Source organism: Callorhinchus milii, unplaced genomic scaffold, assembly GCF_018977255.1.
Source record: "Callorhinchus milii isolate IMCB2004 unplaced genomic scaffold, IMCB_Cmil_1.0 Scaffold4, whole genome shotgun sequence".
Taxonomy (NCBI): domain Eukaryota; kingdom Metazoa; phylum Chordata; class Chondrichthyes; order Chimaeriformes; family Callorhinchidae; genus Callorhinchus; species Callorhinchus milii.
In genome coordinates, this window is record NW_024704745.1 from 48,340,752 (window position 1) to 48,363,437 (window position 22,686).

Consider the following 22,686-nt stretch of genomic DNA (forward strand, 5'->3'; position numbering starts at 1 on the left):
ATGGCATGAATACAGTTATATCCACTTATCATTCTGAAATATGTCAAGTTGGCTTGTAACACTATCTCTTCTTTGGGCCTAGAACCGTAACACAGGGCAAATTTACGACAAACAGACACAAAATTTGATGTTCCAACGACAATCCATCTATTCAGCCAAAGCATTGCTGCTGGAGCACTTTTTGCTTAATATAATTTAACCTGGGTACAAAATGAAGCAGATGGATAAAAAAATCTGTGGAATTACAGTAGATAGCCCCAACAGGAAAGCTAACATCAGCAAAGACATGATGGGCCAAATTACCTCCTGTGCTATAAACATTCTACAATCTATCATAGTATCAATCAACCTCTTCAGGAAGAGGGGATACACTCAACTTCAATAACCTGATATTAAGTTTCCTGTTCTTTCCCCATTTTATACTGTGATAGGTACTTGTTTTCTCTTCCAGGCAAATGATTACACAACTTTGAAAGTAGACAGTACTGCAAAGAAAGTCGGAGTAATTTACAACAGCACTAAAATCGACTACACCTTCAATGCTAAAGGAGGTTCTCGCCAAACATTGCTAGTAACAAACATGCCTAAGGTGCTCGGGATTTGGGTTAGTATATTTGGTGACTTGTGTAAAATGACTAGTGGATTGCGGCAATGAGTTTGTCCTGACTTTATTTTTTCCTGAAAAAAATTAATGTTCTATAGTTTCATGATGTGATCAATAGTAATCACTAGCCCCATGATGCTCATAAATGCTCTGCAGAACTATTAAAAAAATGCTGAAGATCAGTAAAGATTATGAAAAGGCAAAATTGTGCAGGTTTTGTTTCTAGAAATTCACAAATATTTAAAACTCTTAGAAAAGCAACTACACAGAGACTATGGAATTGAAACTGATCTGAACAGAAAGGGTGGGAAATATTATTGTGGTTTTGTGGAAAATGAAAATGAGATTTGAACAGAAAATGACTCCTCTGGTCATATTTTTCTTGCCATATAACAGAATTCTTAATTAAATACACCAGAACTACATTGTGCTGAGCCATAGAAACTGCTTCAGAGTCTCTGTGTGTTAGTGTCATGTGTGATATGCTACCAGAAGAAATCCCACTTGGATTCTTTATTAAGGAATCTCAATAGAATTTGTCGCATATTAGACAACAATGATCCTAAGATATTGTGCCAGTTATTAAATGGGTTGTCACTTGCATTTTAACTGCCAGCATCCTTACCACACAGTGGCCTTGGCTGTCAGAGTGGATCAATGTGTTGCTTTGCAATTGATCACTGATGGTACACAGGAGTTACCTGGGCTGACTCTCTATCTCTGTGAAGAAGTGCTCAGCCTGTGTTCTGCACATCCCCACAGCATCATGCAGAAAATGTAAAATCCCTTTATGGGGAAATTACAGGGGTAAATTTATGGCCCAGCATGTTTTCTCCAATCGATTAATTCTTCCATTTACTGTATTTTTCCCCTTGCTGAATGTCCTCTCTTCAATCCAGTGTGCAGGCTGATGATATGCTTTGATGACCTTATACTGGTCTGAGCTGAACATTCAGAGTGCCTGTATGGATGATACAGACTTCAGTTCACCTCTGTTTATTGCCTGAACAGTTGGGTCTGTCACAAATGGTTACTGGAAGATTAAATCAAACCATTGTTGAAGCATTTTAAATAGCATTGGATAAATACTTGAGGAAAATTAATGAATGGTGCAGTGAAAGAGCAAGAGAATAGGATTAATCAATCCCAGAATGGCACCAACACAGGCACAATGGACTGAATAGTTTTCTTCTTCGCTGTAATGTTTCTATAATTGAGATCAGAAGCTCACCAGGAGGAGAACCTCAAGTATGCCCTGTTGCATAGTGCAACAATTAAACAAGCTTGGGCTCTTCAGCCTTGAGAGAAGATGACTCAGGAGGGACCTCACAGAAGTGTATAACATTTTAAATAAGATTGAAATTAGATCACCTGGGTTCAATTCCAGGCAGGGCGAAACCTTGGATAAGTTTCCTTACTCCACACTCCTAATAATAATCCCTCCAAAATAAAAAATAAAAAATTGGTCATTTTCAATCCACGACTGTTTGGGGGACACTGCTATGCGTAATTGGCTGCCGCGTTTCGCCCACAAATATACGGTCAATTCACTTTACAGCATATTCTGTGAAGCGCTTTGGGATGTCGAGAAGACATGAAAAGCGCTATATCAAATGCAAGGATTATTATATTATTATAGATGTATCATGACAGGAGAAGGGCAAAGGACAAGAGGACAAAGGTTTAGAGTTGTAAACGGCAATTTTAGGACAAATACCAAGAAGATTTTCTTTATTCAGAGGGCATCCATGACTGGAATAGGTTGTCAGGAAAGATAGTAGAGGACAGTATACTAGATTCATTTTAAAAGCAGTTTGATACAATGATGGGATGGTCGGGTGGGTGAGGTGGGGGACAGGCAGTAGGGTGAGTGTTGTAGAGGGATGAGATTGGGTGGGCGTTCTTCATCAAGACCAATCCTGTGATCTTGTGAACACCAGAATGCATCATTAGGTCACTAAAAGATCAGATTCAATGTGTAATTGGGGCATGTGCTGAAACTAATGTGAAAACATACGTCCTTGTGTTGACAGCTGGATGACCTTAATGAGAAACCAGAACAAGGAAAAAATGCAGTCAGGTAAATTACCACTGTCATTTCTTCTGAACTTTACTGAGTTTAACAGCACTTTTAAACAATTTGCAGCATTTCATTTTGAAATTCTATAGCATTTATTTTGCACTTTTTTATAAACATACTGGGATCATGTCTTTATATAACATCTGTTCTAATAGATCAATTGGTCACTCAACTACCCCTTCTCTCCCCACTGCTGACGGATACAGCCAACCAGTCTCTTTCCTCAGGCTCTGTTCCACTACCCCTAAAAAACACTGTCATGACACTCCTCAAAAAACCCACCCTTGATCCCTCTAATCTCTCACACTACCGTCCCATCTCCAACCTACCCTTTTTTGTCAAAGACCTGGAACGCATTGTTGCAGGTCAACTTCTGTCATACCTCTCCTTCCACTCCCTCCTCGAGTCCCTGCAGTCTGGTTTTCACCCTTCCCACAGCACAGAAACAGCCTTGTCAAAGTCACAAATGACATCATCTCTATCTGTGACCAGGGCTCCATCTGCATCCTCATCCTCCTGGATTTCTCTGCTGCATTTGACAGTTGTCCATGCTATGCATCTCCATTGGCTCTCCTCCTTCATTCAACTTAGTGGGACCACACTCGTATGGTTTGAGTCCTACTTAACCAGCTGCCTCCATTTCATCTCAGCAAATGGTTTCTCTTCCTGCCCTGCCTGGTCATCTGCGGGGTACCCCAGGGCTCCATCCTTGACCCTCTTCTTTTCCTTATTTCATATGCGCCCTCTGGGCGATGTCATCCGCAGACTTCCACATGTATGCGGATAACACATAAATCTACTTTGCCTCCTCCAGTACCAACTCCAGGTCCGCTGATGTTCTATCAGCTTGTCTGGCAGACATCAAGGCCTAGATAAACTTCCTGCAGCTGAATATGGCTAAGGCGGAAGCCATACTCCTTGGCTCCAGTCAATGTCTTCACTCCTGTGGATCTAAGCTCCTCAACCTCCCTGATCTCTCCCTCAGACTCACAGAACTAGTGCGCAACCTAGGCATCCACTTCGACCCCCAACTGTCCTTCCTCCCCCTGACCAGGATCGCTTTCTTCCACCTCCACCACATTGCTGCCTCCGACTGTACCTTTACCCAAATGCTGCCGAAATCCTTGTGCATGCGTTTGTCATCTCCTGCCTGGATTTCTCCAACACAGTCTCCCGAGATCCACTATTCACAAGATCCAGCTCATTCAAAACTCTGGTGACCACATACTGACCCAGACCAAACGCCATACTCACATCTCACCAGTTCTGGCCAGGCTCCACTGACTCCCCATCACTGAAGGGATTGACTTCAAGAACTTCACTCTTGTGTTCAAATCCATTCGCTCCTTACCTCTCCGACCTCTTCACTCCCCAATCCACCACTGCCTCTGCTCGAATGGCACCGGAACTCCTGCTCGTCCCTCACACCCTCCGCCCCGCATTTGGAGGTTGTGCTTTCAGCCACTACGTCCCAAAACTCTGGAACACTCCCTCAATGCTCCGCCCTGCCCCCTCTCTCCCCTGTTTCAAGACTTGCCTGAAAATTTTCCTGATCAACCGTACTTACGGCCACCTCCCACCGGCTTGGAGTCAGGCTCCGCCATTGTTAAGCACTCTGAGACGCTACCCTGCATGGAGGGTGCTATATAAGTGTAAGTTGTTGTTCTAACAATATTAATAGCCGTCAAAATCAAAATAATTTATTATTTTTTGAAACCTCAGTGATGGAATATTTAAATCAATATATTTGTACATTCTGCATTGTACATTGTACCCTCCGTTCCTCTGGCTCCGGTCTGCTCCACGTCCCCCGCCCCAACCGCCCTACCATCGGTGGTCGGGCCTTCAGCCTCTCAGCCCCGGGGCTCTGGAACTCCATCCCCCAATGCCTTCGCCTTGCTTCCTCCTTTTCCTCCTTCAAGGCCGGTCTCAAAACCTTTCTCTTTGACCGTGCCTTCAGCTCCCCTCTCGACTCTCTTCCCCCTCCTCGCTCCCTCCCTTCCTTCCCCTCACCCTGACCATTTCCCCCCTCCTCGCTCCCTCCCTTCCCTCACCCTGACCATTTCCCCCCTGCTCGGGTCATGACCCAACTGTGCAGCGCCTTGGGACGTCCTCCTGACGTGAAAGGTGCTTTATAAATGGAATCTTGTTGTTGTTGTTGTTGTTGTTGTTGCTATTCCTGCAGGGAGCACTTTATGTTCCACATACTACCCTACATTGAAGGGAGTTTATTCTAGTTTATTGCACAACAATCCCACAGATAAAGTTGGTCGTTCATTTCAAGACTGTTTGTGGAACATTGCTGTTCACAGATTAGCTGCTCATTCGCCTCCAAAATACATAGTCAGTACACTTTACAGTAATTCCTATGAAGCACTTTAAGACATCCCCCTGACATGAAAGGCTCTATAGAAAATGCAAGGATTATTAATATCATTCTGTTTAAAAGGAAAAAAGTGCAGTTTATTTGCAATGAGGAGTCTTAACTTTTCCTAATCACCAGGCACCTATTCTTTCCATTCCTGGGACACTCCGGTGATTATTGTTATTGGCGGTTATATCATGGATATTGTAGAAAAATTAGGATACCTTGCTTACATTGTCAAAGTAAGCTAAATACCACCACATGGAATATTATCCCTGTAGTTTTCTAATGGAAATATTTGCTTTTGATTTCTCCGATTTTCTTTCAAAAGAAATTGTTATTCTATAAAAGATCTTCAAAAAGGATTTTTAAATATCATTTTATGTATTTAAGCTTATTTTGTTTTTTAACTAAATACGAGTACTAAGTACTGGGTTGCAGATATTTGTTAGAATGCAACCTAATAATGTGCATTACCACCAAAGTATCTAATTACCATGCATATTTATCCTGAATATAGCTGTCTTCAATTTCTGCATATCTCATATTTCTGAATATAATTAGATTTGTTCTGTTTCCAGATTTGTGAATGGATTGACAAACCTGTCAACATCTCAATGAACGATGTTAATTTTGAAACTCTGGAAACCTTATCTGGCACAAACTATTCATTGTTCACCAAAGGAAAGTATGTTATTCCCACAAATTCTTTCAGATATTCCAAGGCATCAGAACAAGAGGGCCCAGGTTCAGAATTGTGAGGGCAAGTTTAGGACATAACCCAGAAGGTAGTTAACCCTCGCCCACACAACACACAGTCACTTTGCTTTACAATATATCCTATGAAGTTGCTTTGAGATATCCTCCTGACATAAAAGGCACTATACCAAATAAAACTCCATTCACCTGCACTAAACTCCCATCACACCAGTTCTAGCCAGGCTCCACTAACTCCCTATCACCAAAGGATTGCTTTCAAAATCCTCACACTCGTTTTCAAATGCCTTCATGCCGTAGCATCTCCCTTTCTCTCCGACCTGCTTACCCCCCAACCATAACCGGCTGCCTCTGCTCAACTGGATCCGGCCTTCATGTATGTCCTTTGTGCCCTCCGTTTCACCATCGGCGGCCGCACATTCAGACACTACACCCCAACACTCTTCCTCTATCCCTCCACCTTGCCCCTTCCTTCCCCAGTTGCAGGTCGTGCCTGAAGACCTTCCTCTTCGACTGTGCCTACGGTCACCTCCCCCCAGCTCTGCATTGTGCCCCGCCATTGTCAAGTGCTCTGGGACGCTACTATGCGTGAGGGGCGCTGTATAAATACAAGTTGTTGTTGTAGATTGAATGTGATAAAATATCATAATGACAACATTGAATCCTTTATGAAATGCCACAACTGTACTTCCTCAGTTTTGTCTTGGTGCCTGAGTTAATTTTGCAGTTAAATATTTCTAGAAATGGGTGTGTATTTAAATGATGTTGATTTTGATATTTTCTGCACAGGGTTGTGTTTCTCATGTTTTTTATTTTTGTCTTCAGAAAAACTATCATCTATACTGTAAATGGAACTGAATGCAAGATACCATCCATCGCATTTGGATATGGAAGTTCTTTTACAATACTGCTGAACAGTATGGTTTGTACTGGACAGTTCCTTTGCATCCTTTTACTTTAATGGGTGAAATTGTACACTGTTAGCAGCTAAGATGTTGGAACTAAGTATCAGCCTGGCTCAGCTGCTGGCACTCTTGCCTCTGAGTCAGAAGGTTGAGACCTTGTTGAGACCCCATGTTGAGACTTTGAATTCACATAGGCTAGACTCTCGACTGACCAATCCAAAGCAATGCTGGGGCTGCACTACATTTTTGGAGGTGCATTCTTTGGATGAGACATTAAACCAAGGTCATATCTGCCTGTTCAAGTAGACATTAAAAGTCCCATGGCACGACTTGAAAAGAGATGGCAGTTTCTCCTGGTGTCCTGGCCAACAACTCCCCAGATTAAAATTGATTATTCATCTCATGCCTGTTTGTTGGACGTTGCTATGTGCAAATTGTCTGCTGTGTTTGCGTATAAAATATACGGTCACTGTGAAGAGTAAATCCTGTGAAGTATTTTGAAACCTCTTGATAAGGCGTTGTATCAAATGTAAAGATTATTTTTTTGAGAACCAAATTGACACAATTCATTACAAGTACATTACATGCTGCAAAAATGTGGATAGAAAGTTAGAGTACAAATACAATGTAGCACACAATAAGCAAATATCAAAGTCCCAATACCAGCCAGGATGCCAGTGAAGACTCAGTAGAGCCATAATGCTTCCCCACTGAATCAGAAGTGAGTTTTAGTAGCTTATACACATCTAATGTTGGATGGATACAGGATAATATTGACATAGAACTTTGAAATTCTTGAATGATGAATAGCTTATGGCATAAACAATTAGCAATAAAGATAGAAAGAACTCACAATTAATAATGCCTTGTCAAGTCGAAATATCTCAAAGTACCTTACAGGTATTTACTGCCAAGTTTTGGAACTATTTTTGTATCATAATGAGGCACCAGCAAGATCTCACAAACAGAGGTAGTATTTAGCAGAATTACATTGCTTTATTTTCAGGTTTAACAATAGATAATGTGATATATTCCGCAGTGTACATCTGATGATGATGGATTAATTTACATTGAGGATATCAAGGCAAACACGATCCATATGGCCTGGCAAATCCCCCAGTACTTCCTTATGACATGTGGTGAGGTCATTTTCTCCGTCACAGGCTTGGAGTTTTCCTACTCACAGGTAAGTGGCAATCCTTTAATAGTAAAAACATGGTGTGCCGTGAACATCCATTCATCTATACCTTTCATTGTCCGTCACCAAAGCTTGTGATGAGATATAGTCTGTTATAACAGGTGCACAGGTGTAGCACAAGGCCATTTATAATGTGGTTGTCTAAATGGACACATGGTATACCAGGAGTACAATACACTTTCTTATGCTGACTAGCTGGCTTTGTGCGGATAATGGGTTTTCTGTAACTGTTGGAAATGCTTGTAAGAGCATTTGCCAGCTTCTTTCATGAATGCACAGCATGCAGATCCCACAAAAAACAATAGTAAGCTCATTGTCATTATAGCAACTCTTTTGTCCACATCAGCAACAACCTGATGACCCAGAAGTGCTGACCTTATTGCAACAATTCTCACTCCTTGATGTACGTTTTATTAACGCTTTTATTAATGCTTTCATACTAAGTGTCTTCTGCTTCTCTCCTTACCCTGTCAGTATGAATCCCTATTTCAAAGGTGACTCAACCAAGTCAGATTCACTCACAGACAGGTATTCCCAGCTTACCCCAATGGGGTAACTGAAATGTCTAATCGGAGTCTGCTCGCACTAGTAGACCTCCGATGTTGACAACTATCCTCCGAAGTGCTTACTCCTTTTCTTGTCTAGAATATTACAGAAACTCGAAGATACATTCGGGAGAAACAACATCTTTTTATTAAAACCTAGCAACCCTAGGCTACCTTACATACAAGGAACTCAACAATGGGAGCAAACATAACAGTCACACATAACTATAATAACTGGCAGCACAATACTACATTAGTAAAGAAATATTAAACCAACCTTGACTGTACAGTAGTCCTGTGCACGTCAGTACGTACCGGATGACGACCGTTAGTTAGCAGCCACAAGGAGCACCGAGCATTGCTTTATAAAGGTGTATGGCTCCACCCACCATATGATTTAGATGCGAGGGTTTTTTCCTGCGTTAGTGCATGGGATTCTGCAGGCTGCTTGTCAGCTGTCCATCAAGCATCTTTTGGATCTATTACTTTGTTGCAACTCCTGCAGGCTGCTTGCTAATAACTCTGTGCTGCAAGCAGCTTCTGCAACTTGGAATCTTACACAACCCATTTTAAGGGCAGGCCTCGCCATTTTTCTTAAATAATATTGTATAGTTATATATACATATTATTAAACATGACAAAATACTGCAAGAATAGGGTAATCGTGACAATATGTATAAAAGCATGTCCCGTTGATTTTATGGACCCAAAGCAACTTGCTATAATGGGGTCTGATTGTAATACTGTATACAGACACTTGGTTCACCAGCACGTTTCTAAACAAGCTGCGTCCAAACCATCACCTATAATCTGTGAATGATAATCTGTATCCACACTTCCTGTTGTTGATTTATTGCCTCTCTAAACTTAACCTCTTAAACATCTGTTTAATCTTGATCACACTCCCAGTGATCAATGGCCTGCACCACTGCATGCAGCAACAATCCATTACAGTTGGCTGCACACTGCAGTTGAATCTGATGACCTTTAAAGTCAGCTGAATAATATTACAGAGGTGAATATCTGCTGAATGTACTGCACTACAGTTAACATAATGATCCTAGTAGATTACTCATCCTCCCACAGGACCTGCCCTTTCAAGAGAGGACCACTGATAATGGAATCAAAGGAAATCATATACTATATAGATATTGCCAACAGTGGCTTATTGCTGTATTTTTCTACTGCAGAATATGAAAAGGCCAGAATGAGAAAGCCTACTAATGGATATAATTGCTACAGGATAAAGTTTTACCCAAATTTAAGGAAATGTCCAAGATACCAATCTACTGTTATACTTGGAGTCTAACATGTAGGTTGTGTGAACATGTGTATTAAATGCCACGTGTAAACCATATGTACATAAGGTATACAATTATCCTTAATTATTTAATAAATAACCAATTAAAAGGATTGGTTATTAATTACATAAATAACTCTTTTTAACTGGTTGTTCATCCTGTGTTATTCCCTCTTTACACATGTTTGTACATGTGTTTGAACAAGGTGCACAATACTCATGTGTTTATACCAGGTTCACACAACTTGCATCATCACACCCTCTAGGTTTTTAAACCCTGATCAGTTAATTACAGAAATTGTAGTTTCATGATTCCAAATGCAAGCCCCATATATTATACCACGCAATATTTAATAATCTATGCTGTCATCTTCAATCGTATCATCAACAAAATACTGTGTTCAGACAGTTCTTTTTGAAAGGAACTAATTAACCTACATTAATTGCTCCTGAAACGAATCAATTCTGCATATCTATTACTCTAGAGTCTATGGAGTAAAACAATGTCTTCAACCGTTTTAATTTTGGCTCAAGTTCTCTAGTTTTGAGATCACAGTTTAGGTGAAGTAACCTACTTGTGTCTAAAGTATCCTTGCCTTTTAGCATTGTAAAGATCAAGATTCTTTTGCTTCTACTATTATTTATTGATTGATTGTAGACAATATTTATATTGACTTCTTACAACTGTTCTTTCTTTTCAGGCTCCTTCCAACATGAAGGCTGTACTTCAGGCAGGCTGGCTGTTGACCACTGCATTTGGAAACATTATTGTACTTATAGTGGCAGAAGTTTCGAGCATTGAGGAACAGGTATGTGGATAATGTGAGATAAGTACATCTACAGAAATGAAAACTGTAGAAATACAAGCAGCACAGATGTACTTTAAGTACTTTAATATTGCTGTATTAAAAGTGTTTAAGTCTTCATACAGTGTGTCCCAATGTCAACTGAAACTGATGGAGAGGTGGAAGATGGAGTTAACACACCTTCCCTCAGGGAGAAAAGACAGGTTGAAGGGTTAGCCAAACAGAACTACTTTCATGTCTTTAATAGAAGCTGTTTCAAAACTAGTATAGACAGGGTTGGTAGGTTGCATTTCAGCCCTAGGATCAGTTTAAATCCAGACCAGGATGGAGGTTCCCTTTAGCTGTTAACTGTAAAGATTCCAAGTGAAATAGAAAATATCGGCTGACCAAGTCCACATCAGAACTTTGAAGTTATATATTCTAGACTGACACTGCAGGACAGTTGATGGAGGTGTTACTGCCTAGTCGGAAGTGCTGTCCTTTAGATGAGATTTTAAACTAAGGTCCTGTCAGCAATTTTAAAGATCCCAAGATGCTATTTGAAAAAGAAGGAAGTTTCTTCCTGTATTCGGACCAACAATACTCTGAATAAAATGAGACATTCACTTGATGGATGTTTGTGGGATAATGCGCTGTGCAAATTGGCTGCCATGTTTGCCTACAAAATACACAGTCACTGCATTTTACAGTATATCTTGTAAAGCACTTTGAGACATCCTCTCGACATGAAAAGCGCTATATCAAATGTAAGGATTATTACTGTTTTATTTGATAAAAATCAGTTTTGACTGTGGCCAATCAAAGTGTTTAATCTAGAAATAATATGATAAACAAGACTACAAAAAACATAGTTTATATAAAATCGAGGAGGAAATAATCTGGGATTTGGAATTCTGTGCTAATCCACTTGAATCCTAATAGAGACATGAAGAATTTTCTGAGAAAATTTTATGACTGAATGAGGTGGCCCGTAAGTGGGAACGATGGGCTTTAATGCTGTTGTTGGATTGAAATTATACTTTGGTTAGGCAATCTGCTTATCTAGGCTCAACTGTGTGTTGACTTTGCTGTGATGAAAACAAACATGGTCCACAGTGGATAAGACAACTCTCTGGCAAGGCATGCAGGATACAAATGTCACTTTATAAAAAGGAGAGGCTGGAAGGAGATGGAATTCCATCTGAGCTATTTTATGCTCCGTCTCAGCTGGAAGTTTTGCAGCTGACTTGAACTGTCACTGTTGGAATAAATGCTTTAAAGTACACAATCCAAAATGCATTCTTTCTTCAAAAAGTGGGCTGAGAAGAATGGGTAGTTCAGTGAATTGGCACATTTTGCCTTCACTTGCATTTGAATCCATGAAATCTCTTTCTGTTAACTGTAAAGCTTTGATTTTAAGTGCGTTTGGGCAGTCTTAATCTTGTTAGCAGGGACTGTGGATAAAATCCTTGTGGGAGATAAACAAGGTCTCCTTGGGGCTAACCTAGCTCTGAAGTGACGTACTTGGCAATGAAATGTCAGAACCAAGTTGACCCTCTGTGGCAGTCTTGGTAATCCAGTTCCTGAGCTAGATGTGTCCAAAGTATTATAAGGTACTGATGCTGTCAGATTAGTCAGTTTGGCTCGTTGGCAGGACTTGGAAGGTCAGACCAGTCAATGGGGGCAGGGATTCTTCCCAGTCATTTCCTGTTAACCCTGCAAATCAAAGCCTTGTTGGGTAGGGTGTTCCTAGCTGGAGAAGCAGGAAGACAAAAAAGTCAACACACAGTTGAGCCTAGATAATTAGATTATCTGTATTGCAAGCTATGTGGTTTTAACTGGTTAAACTCTAGCAGTATCCTCAATAATAGTAACAAAACTAATCATAATAATCCTTGCACTTGATATGGCGCCTTATCATGTAATTGAATATATTGTAAAGTGGATTGACGGTGTATTTTGTGGGCAAAACGAGGCAGTCAATTGCGCACAGCAGTGTCCCACAAACAGCTACTCCCAACAGTTTCACTCATGCTGTCCTTATGATACAAGCTAATTTTACAATTTTTAACTACATTGCTGACTTCCTTTGCAAATCCACAACAGTGTTATTGCTTTTAAGAATCAAATGTCATCATTAAATTACAAAGGTTTCTGTAATACAAGATGCTTCCAATAACTAGTTTTATAAATGTTTGAAAGCTACATAACATAGAACAGACACGAGACTTGTTTCAATCCTGACTGCCATGTTTTCTTCCTCACGCAGTGGGCAGAATACATTCTGTTTGCTTCGTTATTGGGAGCAGTCAGCATAATATTTGGCATCATGGCCTCTTTCTACGTCTATGTGGATCCAGCAGAAATGGAAGCTGAGTTTGAGGAGAAGGAAAGAGCAAAGAAGAAAGCAGAGGATCTAGAGTCCCATTCTATTCATGAAAATGGAAATGAGACCATTGCTCAATCCAAATTCTAAACATATTAATATTTCGGTACATTTTCATTCAGATTAACTAGACTCTATTTAATCAATAGGTTCACCAGCAAACTGCCTACAATTGTACTTCTTATTAACCATCTTAGACAATTTATAGTAAATATAAACATTTAATAATATTATGCCACAAGATAAAGTTTGCAAACCTGGGGATGTGTCAAGTATAATTCATATTTTGCCAGATACCCAGTCTAAAGTTCCAAATGTGCTTTTTAATTCAGTGTGACCAAGAATAGATTTTACAGTAATTGTGTTAGAATCCCCCTTGATGAATAGATTCCAACCCCTCCAACCTGCCAGTGTTTCAGCATTACTTGTAATAGCTGAAGTTTAAATGAATAAATAAATTGTAAATAATTGACATTAAACTGCCTGTGGAATTGTTGTACTATTTTTCATATTTGTTGATGTATGACAACATGATGCTTACAATTGGCACCCATGAGACATATGCTGACTATTTTATGTATATTAAGTATATAATTCTCCCTATATTTTTATTAAGATATTGTACTATTTCATTAATGTATTTGTTGTTGTTAATTCTGTATATAATGGTACATGTAATCAAAAAATAAAACATAATTGAAATGCAAAACTAGTTCAATATCTATTTTTTAAAAATCAAAATCTTTGCCCTGTTTAACTGAGCTTCCACAAAGTACTGCATTATCTTCCTGTCCAGATTAAGTGACATTTGGAAAACATTGTTTTGCCAGATGTAACTATATCAGCAAGCATCAATGTATTTAAGAGAAAATGTGAAGAGGGAAAAGGAAATAGAGGGGATTAGGAAGATGTGAAGGCTCACATGGGTAAGATAAGGAATGGTTGGGCTGAATGGCCTGTTTCTGTGCTGTAATAGTCTATGTAATTCTAAGTTTCTAGGATTCTAGAAACACTGACTGTCCAGTGCCGTGGGACGTCCTCCCGATGTGAAAGTTGCTATACAAATGTAATTTTCTTGTTGTTGTTGTTGTATTCTGGGTTTTAGCTGTCAAAAAATTGAGAAGGGACAAAGGTGTGCAATATTCCATAGAAGGGAGAAAGTAGTTTTCTCAGTGGATCAGATGTAAGATTTAAAGCAGAGCTGAAGGTCACTAAAAATGCTAAGGGTACTTGCGAATGCTTGCTAAATTAGCTAAAATAAGCAGCCAGGAAGATCGACAGAGTCAGAGCATGAGGTAAGAAGGCACTGGTGAGAGCCATAGTTTATATAATGCTATAAACAATACAGGGTACAGGATGCAATACAAGTTTGAATATTCATTCAAACCTGCAAAATAGAAATAACAAAAATCAGAGAAAAAATAACATTGGAAATGAAATTGTCGGATTCACAAAAAGAATTAGTACACAGTGAATCCTACATGTCACGGACAACCATCTGGAATTTCACTTGGTCACCAATCTCAGTTCCGACTTCCATGAAGGAAGTATTGAACACAGTTCCAGAGAATCAGCCATAACACATCCAGGAATTCTCTACGAATTGCGAATCTTGAAGAGTTATGTTTCTATGGTCATTGTTATTTCTGCTTTGCAGATTTGAATAGTTAAACTTGCAGAGCCTATTACTTGAATCCTTTATAATTCTCACAATTTAGACCTCAATATGAAACAAGTGCCTTATGTTCTCCTCATACAAAAATTACTTTGCTTTCTTTGTGCTGCAGCTACGTAGAGTGACATACCCTGCAAAAGCTCAGTTCCTGCTGTGTACCTTCTGTTTCCAGTTGTTTTTAGATTAGTTAGGCACAAACTGCAGTATATAACATGATGTTCTATATGGAAGATTAGTATCAAGTGGCCTCTTATCCAAAGGTAAGAATTACACTGGCCCAGTAAACCGGAATGCCCTCCAATGCGCTTTCATGAGAACCGATCGACAAAGTTACAACTGGTAACATTGCATTTTCACTCTTTTAACAAAATATATTATTTCAACTGCTGTATTTGTAGATCAACCACTTTGAAATGATTTTAAACCTACAGAATATTTGCTGGGCTCACTATATATGCTGCTGGACCTATCAAATGTGTCAATATTTGGGGATGAAAATATGATCTGAGAACTGGAAGACAGTTAACATCTAAAATGGTTGAGCATCCAGACCAGAAAACCACAGGTTATAATCCCAGTATGTACTCAATTACCTAATCTCAGACTAAGTAGCAGGTGGGATGTTAGTATTGGAGGATCAGCATAGACTATTTGGGGTCCAAGTCCTGATGCGGGGCTTGAACCTTCAACCTTCTGACTCAGAATTGAGAGATCTACCAACTGAATGAGAATATTTTAATGCATATTTTATGCAAAACATATGTCCAGCAAAGAGTGTCGTTGAACAGAAATGGGGAATGTCTCAGATAGTCACATAAATTAATTGCTGAATGCATTACATTTTTAAGAAATTTTATACGATAGTTTAAGTGATGATAGAGCAACAACAGCTTGCATTTCTATAGTGCCCTCAATGCCGGGGGGCATCCCAGAGCGCTTAACAATGGTGGTGCCTGATGCCAAATCTCTTCTATGCTTGTAACCTGATTATTATATTTATAAGTAACCAGACTTCTAGCTATCTCTTGAGTGATCAAGATTAATGGGATTAACGAACAATGATCATCAACAATGCACGAAGCATCTATACATGCAGTCCTGTAGCTCAGTGGTTAGAGCACTCACTTTGCAAGCGAGAAACCTGGGTTCAATTCCCAGCAAGGTGAGACCTTGGGCAAGTTCCCTTACTCCACACGCCTGATAATAATTCCTCAAGAAAAAAAACAATAAATTGGTCGCTTCAATCCACGACTGTTTGTGGGGCACTGCTGTGCGCAATTGGCTGCCGCATTTTGCCCAAAAATATACAGTTAATTCACTCTACAGTCTATTCTGTGAAGCACTTTGAGACATCTAGAAGATGTGAAAAGCACTAAATCAAATGCAAGGATTATTATTATTATTATTATTATTATACATAGTTAGGGTAATATATATATCAGAGATTGACAATATCTCTTTAGGTAAATGGATTGATTTACCCATTGTAGGGCCAAATGTAATACAAGCAAGGGTTAGCAGATAAAGAGCATTTACAGTAGAAAGGCACTGTTTTGTGATACTTGGAAGAATTGAGGAAGGATTAGTAATTTACATGTGAATTTCATGGGCAAAGTAAAAAGTGTAAGCTCTATTATTATTACTCATGTTTCATATGTAAATTGAGATACTTTTCAAGAATGGTTAATTTGCAATGGGACATCATCTTAAAATTACAAAAGATTAAGTAAAATTAATGCAAGTAGAGAAAATTTCTAAGTTGATTTTTCCAGAATCCCTAGTCCTGAAGAATTTGTAGTTAGGAGCCGTCAAATGTTGCACGAGCATAAGTGAAACATTATCTGCTCAACAGCCTTGAAATAAATTCTGTATATTAATCAATTCATTCCCATCTTTCCAAAGTAACAGGTTATTTGAAAATGGCATGTTACTGCAACATGTCTGGAGGACGTCCCAAGGCGCTTGACAATGAACGATTTGCACCCGAGCTGCTGGCTGCATTAGTGTCAAAAGAGACTCAAGACTCTAAGCCTCCCTGCTCTGTTATTATTAGCTATTGCACAGTAATCTCAAAAGGGTTGGGACAAAAGACAGGATTTTGTTTTTTAGCCTCCTCCCTTATTGAAGAGGCGTTCCTGGTCTTAATCCCACTTTAGAAATAGTAGCAGATAGTACAGTAAGATAAATGTCACCCTCCTCCCCTATGTCTCTGGGTGATGGATGTATTTTAGTCAAGAAACTTTTTGCATTAAAAACAGAAGTCGCTGGGAACACTCAGCAGGTCAGGCAGCATCTATGGAGAAAGGAAAGTGAATCAAAGTTTCGGGTCCACGACCCTTCGTCAGAATTGGGGCATGTTGGGCATGAGGGGCTTTTAAATGCTAACAGAAAGCGGGGAGGAAGAGTAAAGAAGACAAAGGAGAAAATGGGGAAGAGGACAGGAGATGATGGGTGAAAGAGGTGTTAATGATGCAAAACAAAGGGGGGGGGTTGAGGGAGTGGTGGGGGTGGGGGCGGGGTTGCAGCAAAACAGCAATGCAAAAAGTGTAAGTGTAAAAACTTACACTGTTTGCATTGCTGCACTGCACGTACTTTCTTCAGAAATCAGAGAAGTTCTGCCAAGGAGAAAAGTCATGACTGCCAATAACTGCACCTATATGCAAGTTAATTATTTTGATATTACTGCAGGTACTTTTGGATTCCACCCCACAAAGTATCTGTCTGAATAATCTCTGAATGACCTATGAGATGTAACTGCAAAAATGTAAATGGAGTGTTCCAGACTGTGAAAAACGCTACTAATAGCTATTTAGTAAATAACTTTGTCTAAAGAATGAACAGGCAGAACAAGAAAGGTTAGAATCATAGGAGTTCAGTGAATTCAAAGCGATAGTCTAGTGAAAGCTTGTTCAAGCTACGTATGAATATATACTTGACTCTTTTCATTTGATACAGTCCCTTATCGTGTCAAAATGTATCAAGGCGCTAAGTTTTCTGAAAAGTGTAATAACTGTATGTTTAGAGGCAAACACAGCAACCAATTGATGCACAGTAATGTCCCTCAAACAATTTTTTTCTCTGGGAGATTATTGGCCAGGACATCAGAAGAAACTCCCTTCTCTTTTCAAGAAGTGTCATGGGATTTTTAACATTACCTGAACAGGTAGATGGGAACCTCAATTTAACATCTCATCCAAAGGAAAACAAGTATCATTCTATGTGGAGTCCGGTAGCTGAGTAGTTAGAGCACTCGCCTCACAAGCGAGAGACCTGGGTTTGATTCCTGGCAGGGCAAAACGTTGGTCAAGTTTCCTTACTCGACACTGTTTACCTAACAGTAAGTAGGAATACAGTCAATGAATCGATTGGTGGATCGCTTTTCCGGGGGTAATAATTCCTTCAAAAAAATAATAAGTTTGTTAACAACAATAACTTGGATTTATATAGTGCCCTCCACGCCGTACGGCGTCTCAGAGCGCTTCACAGTAACGGATCCCGGGGCCGAGCCAGGGGGAGGGGGAGGAAGGTGACCAAAGGTGCGGTCAAAAAGAAAGGTCTTCAGCCGAGACCTGAAAATAGGAAGAGAGGGGATGAGGCGAAGGGAGTGAGGAAGGGAGGTCCAGAGCCTCTGGGCATAGTGGCTGAAGGCACGGCCGCCGAGGGTGAAGCGGAGGACTTGGGGGATGAGGAGGAGGCCAGACCCAGTGGAATGAAGGCAACGGGCACTGTTTTGAGGAGAGAGGAGGTCAGAGAGGTAGGGGGAGCAGAGGAGTGGAGGGATTTGAAGATGAGGGTGAGGATCTTGAAGTCGATCTTCTCTGGGACAGGCAGCCAGTGCAGTCTGACAAGGACTGGGGTGATCGGGGAGTGGAGTTTGGTGCGGGTAAGAATGCGAGCGGCAGAGTTTTGGATGACCTGGATTTTATGAATGGTAGTGGAGGGGAGACCAGCGAGGAGGGTATTTGAATAGTCCAGCTGAGAGTTGACAAAGGCATGGACTAGGGTTTCAGTGGATTTTTGAGTGAGGTATTGATGGAGACGGGTGATGCATCGGAGGTGGAAGAAAACGGTGCTGGTGAGGGACCGGATGTGGGGAAGGAAGGATAATTGGTGATCGAACCTGAAGAGTTTTAGGTGGAGGTCAGGTAGGTGGAGGAGGTGAGAACTGTGTGATTTTAGACACTGACGAGAGTCAAAGAGTATGGCTTCCGTCTTGTCAACATTCAACTGAAGGAAATTCGTGCTTATCCAGCCCCTGAGGTCTGATAGGCAGGCTGACAGAACATCAGGGGAATGGGGGTCGCAAAGTGAGGTGGAAAAATAGAGTTGGGTGTCGTCCGCGTACATGTGAAAGTTACCCCATGTCTGCAGATGAGATCCCCAAGAGGGAACGTATAGATCAGAAAGAGGAGCGGGCCAAGAATGGATCCTTGGTGTAACCCGCAGGTAACTGGGTGAGAGCAGGAGAAGAAGCCATTTGTGCAGATGTACTGCTGGCAGATTGTGAGGTAGGACTCGAACCAGGCGAGTGCGGTCCCACTGAGGTGGATGACGGAGGAAAGATGGTGGAGGAAGATGGTGTGATCGACTGTGACAAAAGTGGCGGAGAGGTCCAGGAGGATAAGGAGGCAGAGGGAGCCCTGGTCACAGATAGAGAGGATGTCGTTTGTGACTTTCCCAAGCGCAGTTTCTGTACTGTGGGCAGGGGGGAAACCGAACTGGAGGGGTTCGAAGAGGGAGTGGGAGGAGAGGTGTGTAACAACCTCTTTACAACAACATGTTCTAGGACCTTTGCGAGGAAGGGCAGGTTAGAAATGGAGCAGTAGTGGCTGGGGTTTGAGGGATCTAGGGAAGGTTTTTTGAGAAGGAGGAGGGTGATGTCAGCAGTTTTGAGGGGGGCAGGGACTGGTCCGGAGGAGAGGGACTGGTTGATGATGTCAGCCAGTAGTGGGCAGAGGAGGGGGAGCTGGGTGACCAGCAAGTTGGTGGGGAGGGGTCGAGGCAGCAGGTTGTGTGTTTCATTGAGGTGATGGTGGGTGAGAGGGAGGAAGGAGAGATGGGGAGGAAGGATTGTTGGATGGGGGTCATGGTAGGAGCTGAGGATGGGGAGGGTGAGGGGGACGGAGAGGGGGTGGTGGTGGGTGACAAGAGGCAGGCGGATGAGGCTGCCTGACGAATGTTGTGTATTTTGGATGAAAACAAATCCATGACCTCCTTGCATTTGGCATTGGATGTGAAGATTGAGGAGGCCTGAGGGGGTGCACGGAGGCAGTAGTGGGTGGTGGAAAAAAGGATTCTATAATTGTTCTTAGCCTCCAAAATGATGTTGGAGTAGAAGGCTGTTTTCGCGCGTGTCATCTGTGGAGATGCTCGAGCCACAGTTGGCGGTGAACTTTCACGCCAGTTTTCCGCCATCTGAGCTTGAGCAGACGGGTTTAGGTTTTTAGGCTGGGGAGATGATTGTTATACCAGTGGAATCAGGTGGGTTTGGAGATGGTCCTGGATTTCAGGGGAACGGAGGAGTTGAAGGTGGAGGAGAGGCGATCATGGAGCAGCTGGATGGCTGCTTCAGGATCTCTGCGGGTGGAAGACCAGAGGGATAGGATATTTGAGGATGTGAGGGCCTTCGTGAGGGTCTCAGGGGTAGCCTTTTCCATGGGCAGTAGAGAAAGATTGAGGGCTTGGTGGAGGAGAGAGGAATGTGAGAGGAGAAGAAATGAGGAAGTGGTCCAAGATGGCCTTGTCTACTATGCTAAGGTCAGAAATGTCAAGGCCGTGGGTGAAAACGAGGTCGAGGGCATGGCCACGGTTGTGGGTTGGTGAATTTATGTGAAGGGTGAGGTTTAGGAAGGAGCGAAGGACAGTGAAGTTGTAAGAAGTGGTGCAAGCGGAGTTTAGCTGGAGGTTGAAATCACCCATTATGAGCAGGCGTTCGGAGAAGAGGGACAGGGAAGGGAGGAGAGTAGAGATGTCAGAGAAGAAGGAGCCAGGGGGCTTATGGAGGAGGTACACCAGGAGGATTTTCAGTGGGAGAGAGGGATGGAAGAGGGTGAGGTGCTCAAAGGAGGGGAAACAGCCAGAGGAGTAAGGGGTAAGACCAAGGGAGGTTTTGGAGATGAGGGCCACACCGCCGCCACATTGGTTTGGACGGGGGGTGTGGTGGAAGGAGTAGCCTGGAGGGGAGGCTTCAAGTAGGGGGACGGGGTCTTTGGGGGAGAGCCAGGTTTCTGTAAGCCCAAGAATGTCGAGGTGCTCGTCCAGGGTGAGGTCATAGATGGTGAGGGCTTTGTTTGAGAGGAAACAGACATTTTGAAGGGAAATATAGGTGGGTTTGCTGGTGGGAGGAGAGGGAGGAGAGAGTGATGCGGAGAGGATTTTAGGGTGTACAGGAGAGATGACTGTGGAGAATGGTGTGAGTGGAGAATTGGGGAGGGTACGTATGAGGGAAGGAGAAATTGGGTTTGCCTTAAGGAGGCGGTTTGAGCGGAGGGAGTGAGTAATGGGACATGTAGGGTTGCTGCTCTGGGACAGCCAGTGCCTGGAGCCACGATAGGACTGGCGGAGGATGCCCAGGCTGGAGCAGAGGGAAGTGGTGATGGAGTTCAGGCGAGAGAGAAGGCGGGGTGGGGAGGGGGGTGCGGTGGGAGAGAAGGACAGAGTAGGAGTAGCGGATAGAGGGCGGTGGGAGGAGAGACATTTAGAGTGGAGTGGGAGGGGGAGGCAGCCGAAACATGGCAGTGCCAGGGGCCGCCAGACCATTGTTGTTGTTGTTTTTAATTATGACGTCACGTCAATGTCACTTTTATAATCAGCGCCAACCCGTCACCTATATACCCGCTGCTAGCCCTCGGCACCCTCCCGCGCTCTCCTGACTCCACTCCCGATTGAGTGGCTCCTCACCTCGCTGGGCTATATACCCGCTGCTAGCCCTCGGCACCCTCCCGCGCTCTCCTGACTCCGCTCCCAATTCCCGATTGTCACTCACTCTCAATCTATGACTGCTTGTGGGACACTACTGTGTGCAATTGGCTGCCGCGCTTTGCCCACAAACTATAATCAATTCACTTTACAGTATATTCTGTGAAGCACTTTGAGACGTCTCGAAGATGTGATAAGGCGTTATATCAAATACAAGAATTATTATTATTATTATATAATTCTATGTAACCTCTGAGAAAGCAGTACTGAATTGGAGTACCAGCCTAAGACTACAAGCTCAAAAACCTAACATGGGGCTTGAACCCAGAACTTTCTGACTCAAAGTTAAGAGTGCCACCAACTAAGCCAAGCTGACAGCGTTAGCCTCTAAAAGGATGTCATAATGTGAAATGTTGACTACAGATGGAGGGTACTCAGTGATTCTGACTGCTCTGCCTGCACTACTTGCTAAAGTGAATGCAATCATTAATTTATAGTGGAATTTATAGTGGAATTGCCAACAGTAGAATTATGAACCACATGTATTCATGACTGATTGATGTTTTGCTCTCCAATGCCGGATAGGTCCATTCCTTGCTCCAAAAGTATAGAGGAACTGCCACACAATAAAAATGTTTGCGTAATTGTTAGATTTCCCAGAGTACTAGCTGTTGTTGACCACACAAAATCACAAGAAATGTTCAGACAAAAAAGCTCTGTGACTCAGTTGATCCATTCCTTCCAGAATCCCAACCCTAATCGTCACTATTACAACATCATGTTGTGTCCAATATATTCATAGTTCTAGGAACAAAATCCATTAGGCCTGTCGACCTGCTCCACCATTACATCTACCACCTTTCCTCCGTCATCCACCTCAATGGGACCGCACTCGCCTGGTTCAAGTCCCTGCACTTCTCTGCACCCCCCTACCTCTCTGACCTCCTCTCTCCTCAAAACAGCACCCGTTGCCTTCGTTCCTCTGGTTCTCGCCTCCTCCTTGTCCCCCAAGTCCTCCGCTCCACCTTCGGCGGCCGTGCCTTCAGTCACTATGCCCCGAGGCTCTGGAACTGCCTTCCTCACTCCCTTCATCTCGCTCCCTCCGTTCCCATTTTCAGGTCTCTGCTGAAGACCTTTCTTTTCGACCCTGCCTTTGGTCACCTTCTTCCCCCTCCCCCTGGCTCGGTCCCGGGATCCAAAACTGTAAA

General features: G+C 42.2%; 1 protein-coding gene across 1 annotated transcript in view; it reads left to right on the forward strand.

Annotated features, from left to right (window-relative positions):
• The window catches only part of LOC103186985 (solute carrier family 15 member 1), a 36,065-nt gene extending 22,478 nt beyond the window's left edge, over positions 1–13,587 (forward strand). Inside the window, 8 exon segments of the mRNA XM_007906296.2 lie at positions 452–604; positions 2,638–2,684; positions 5,631–5,644; positions 5,647–5,737; positions 6,592–6,688; positions 7,711–7,857; positions 10,416–10,523; positions 12,769–13,587. Coding sequence (XP_007904487.2) covers positions 452–604; positions 2,638–2,684; positions 5,631–5,644; positions 5,647–5,737; positions 6,592–6,688; positions 7,711–7,857; positions 10,416–10,523; positions 12,769–12,975 — 864 coding nt within the window. The 3' untranslated portion in view covers positions 12,976–13,587.
• Positions 13,588–22,686: the final 9,099 nt, after the last annotated feature.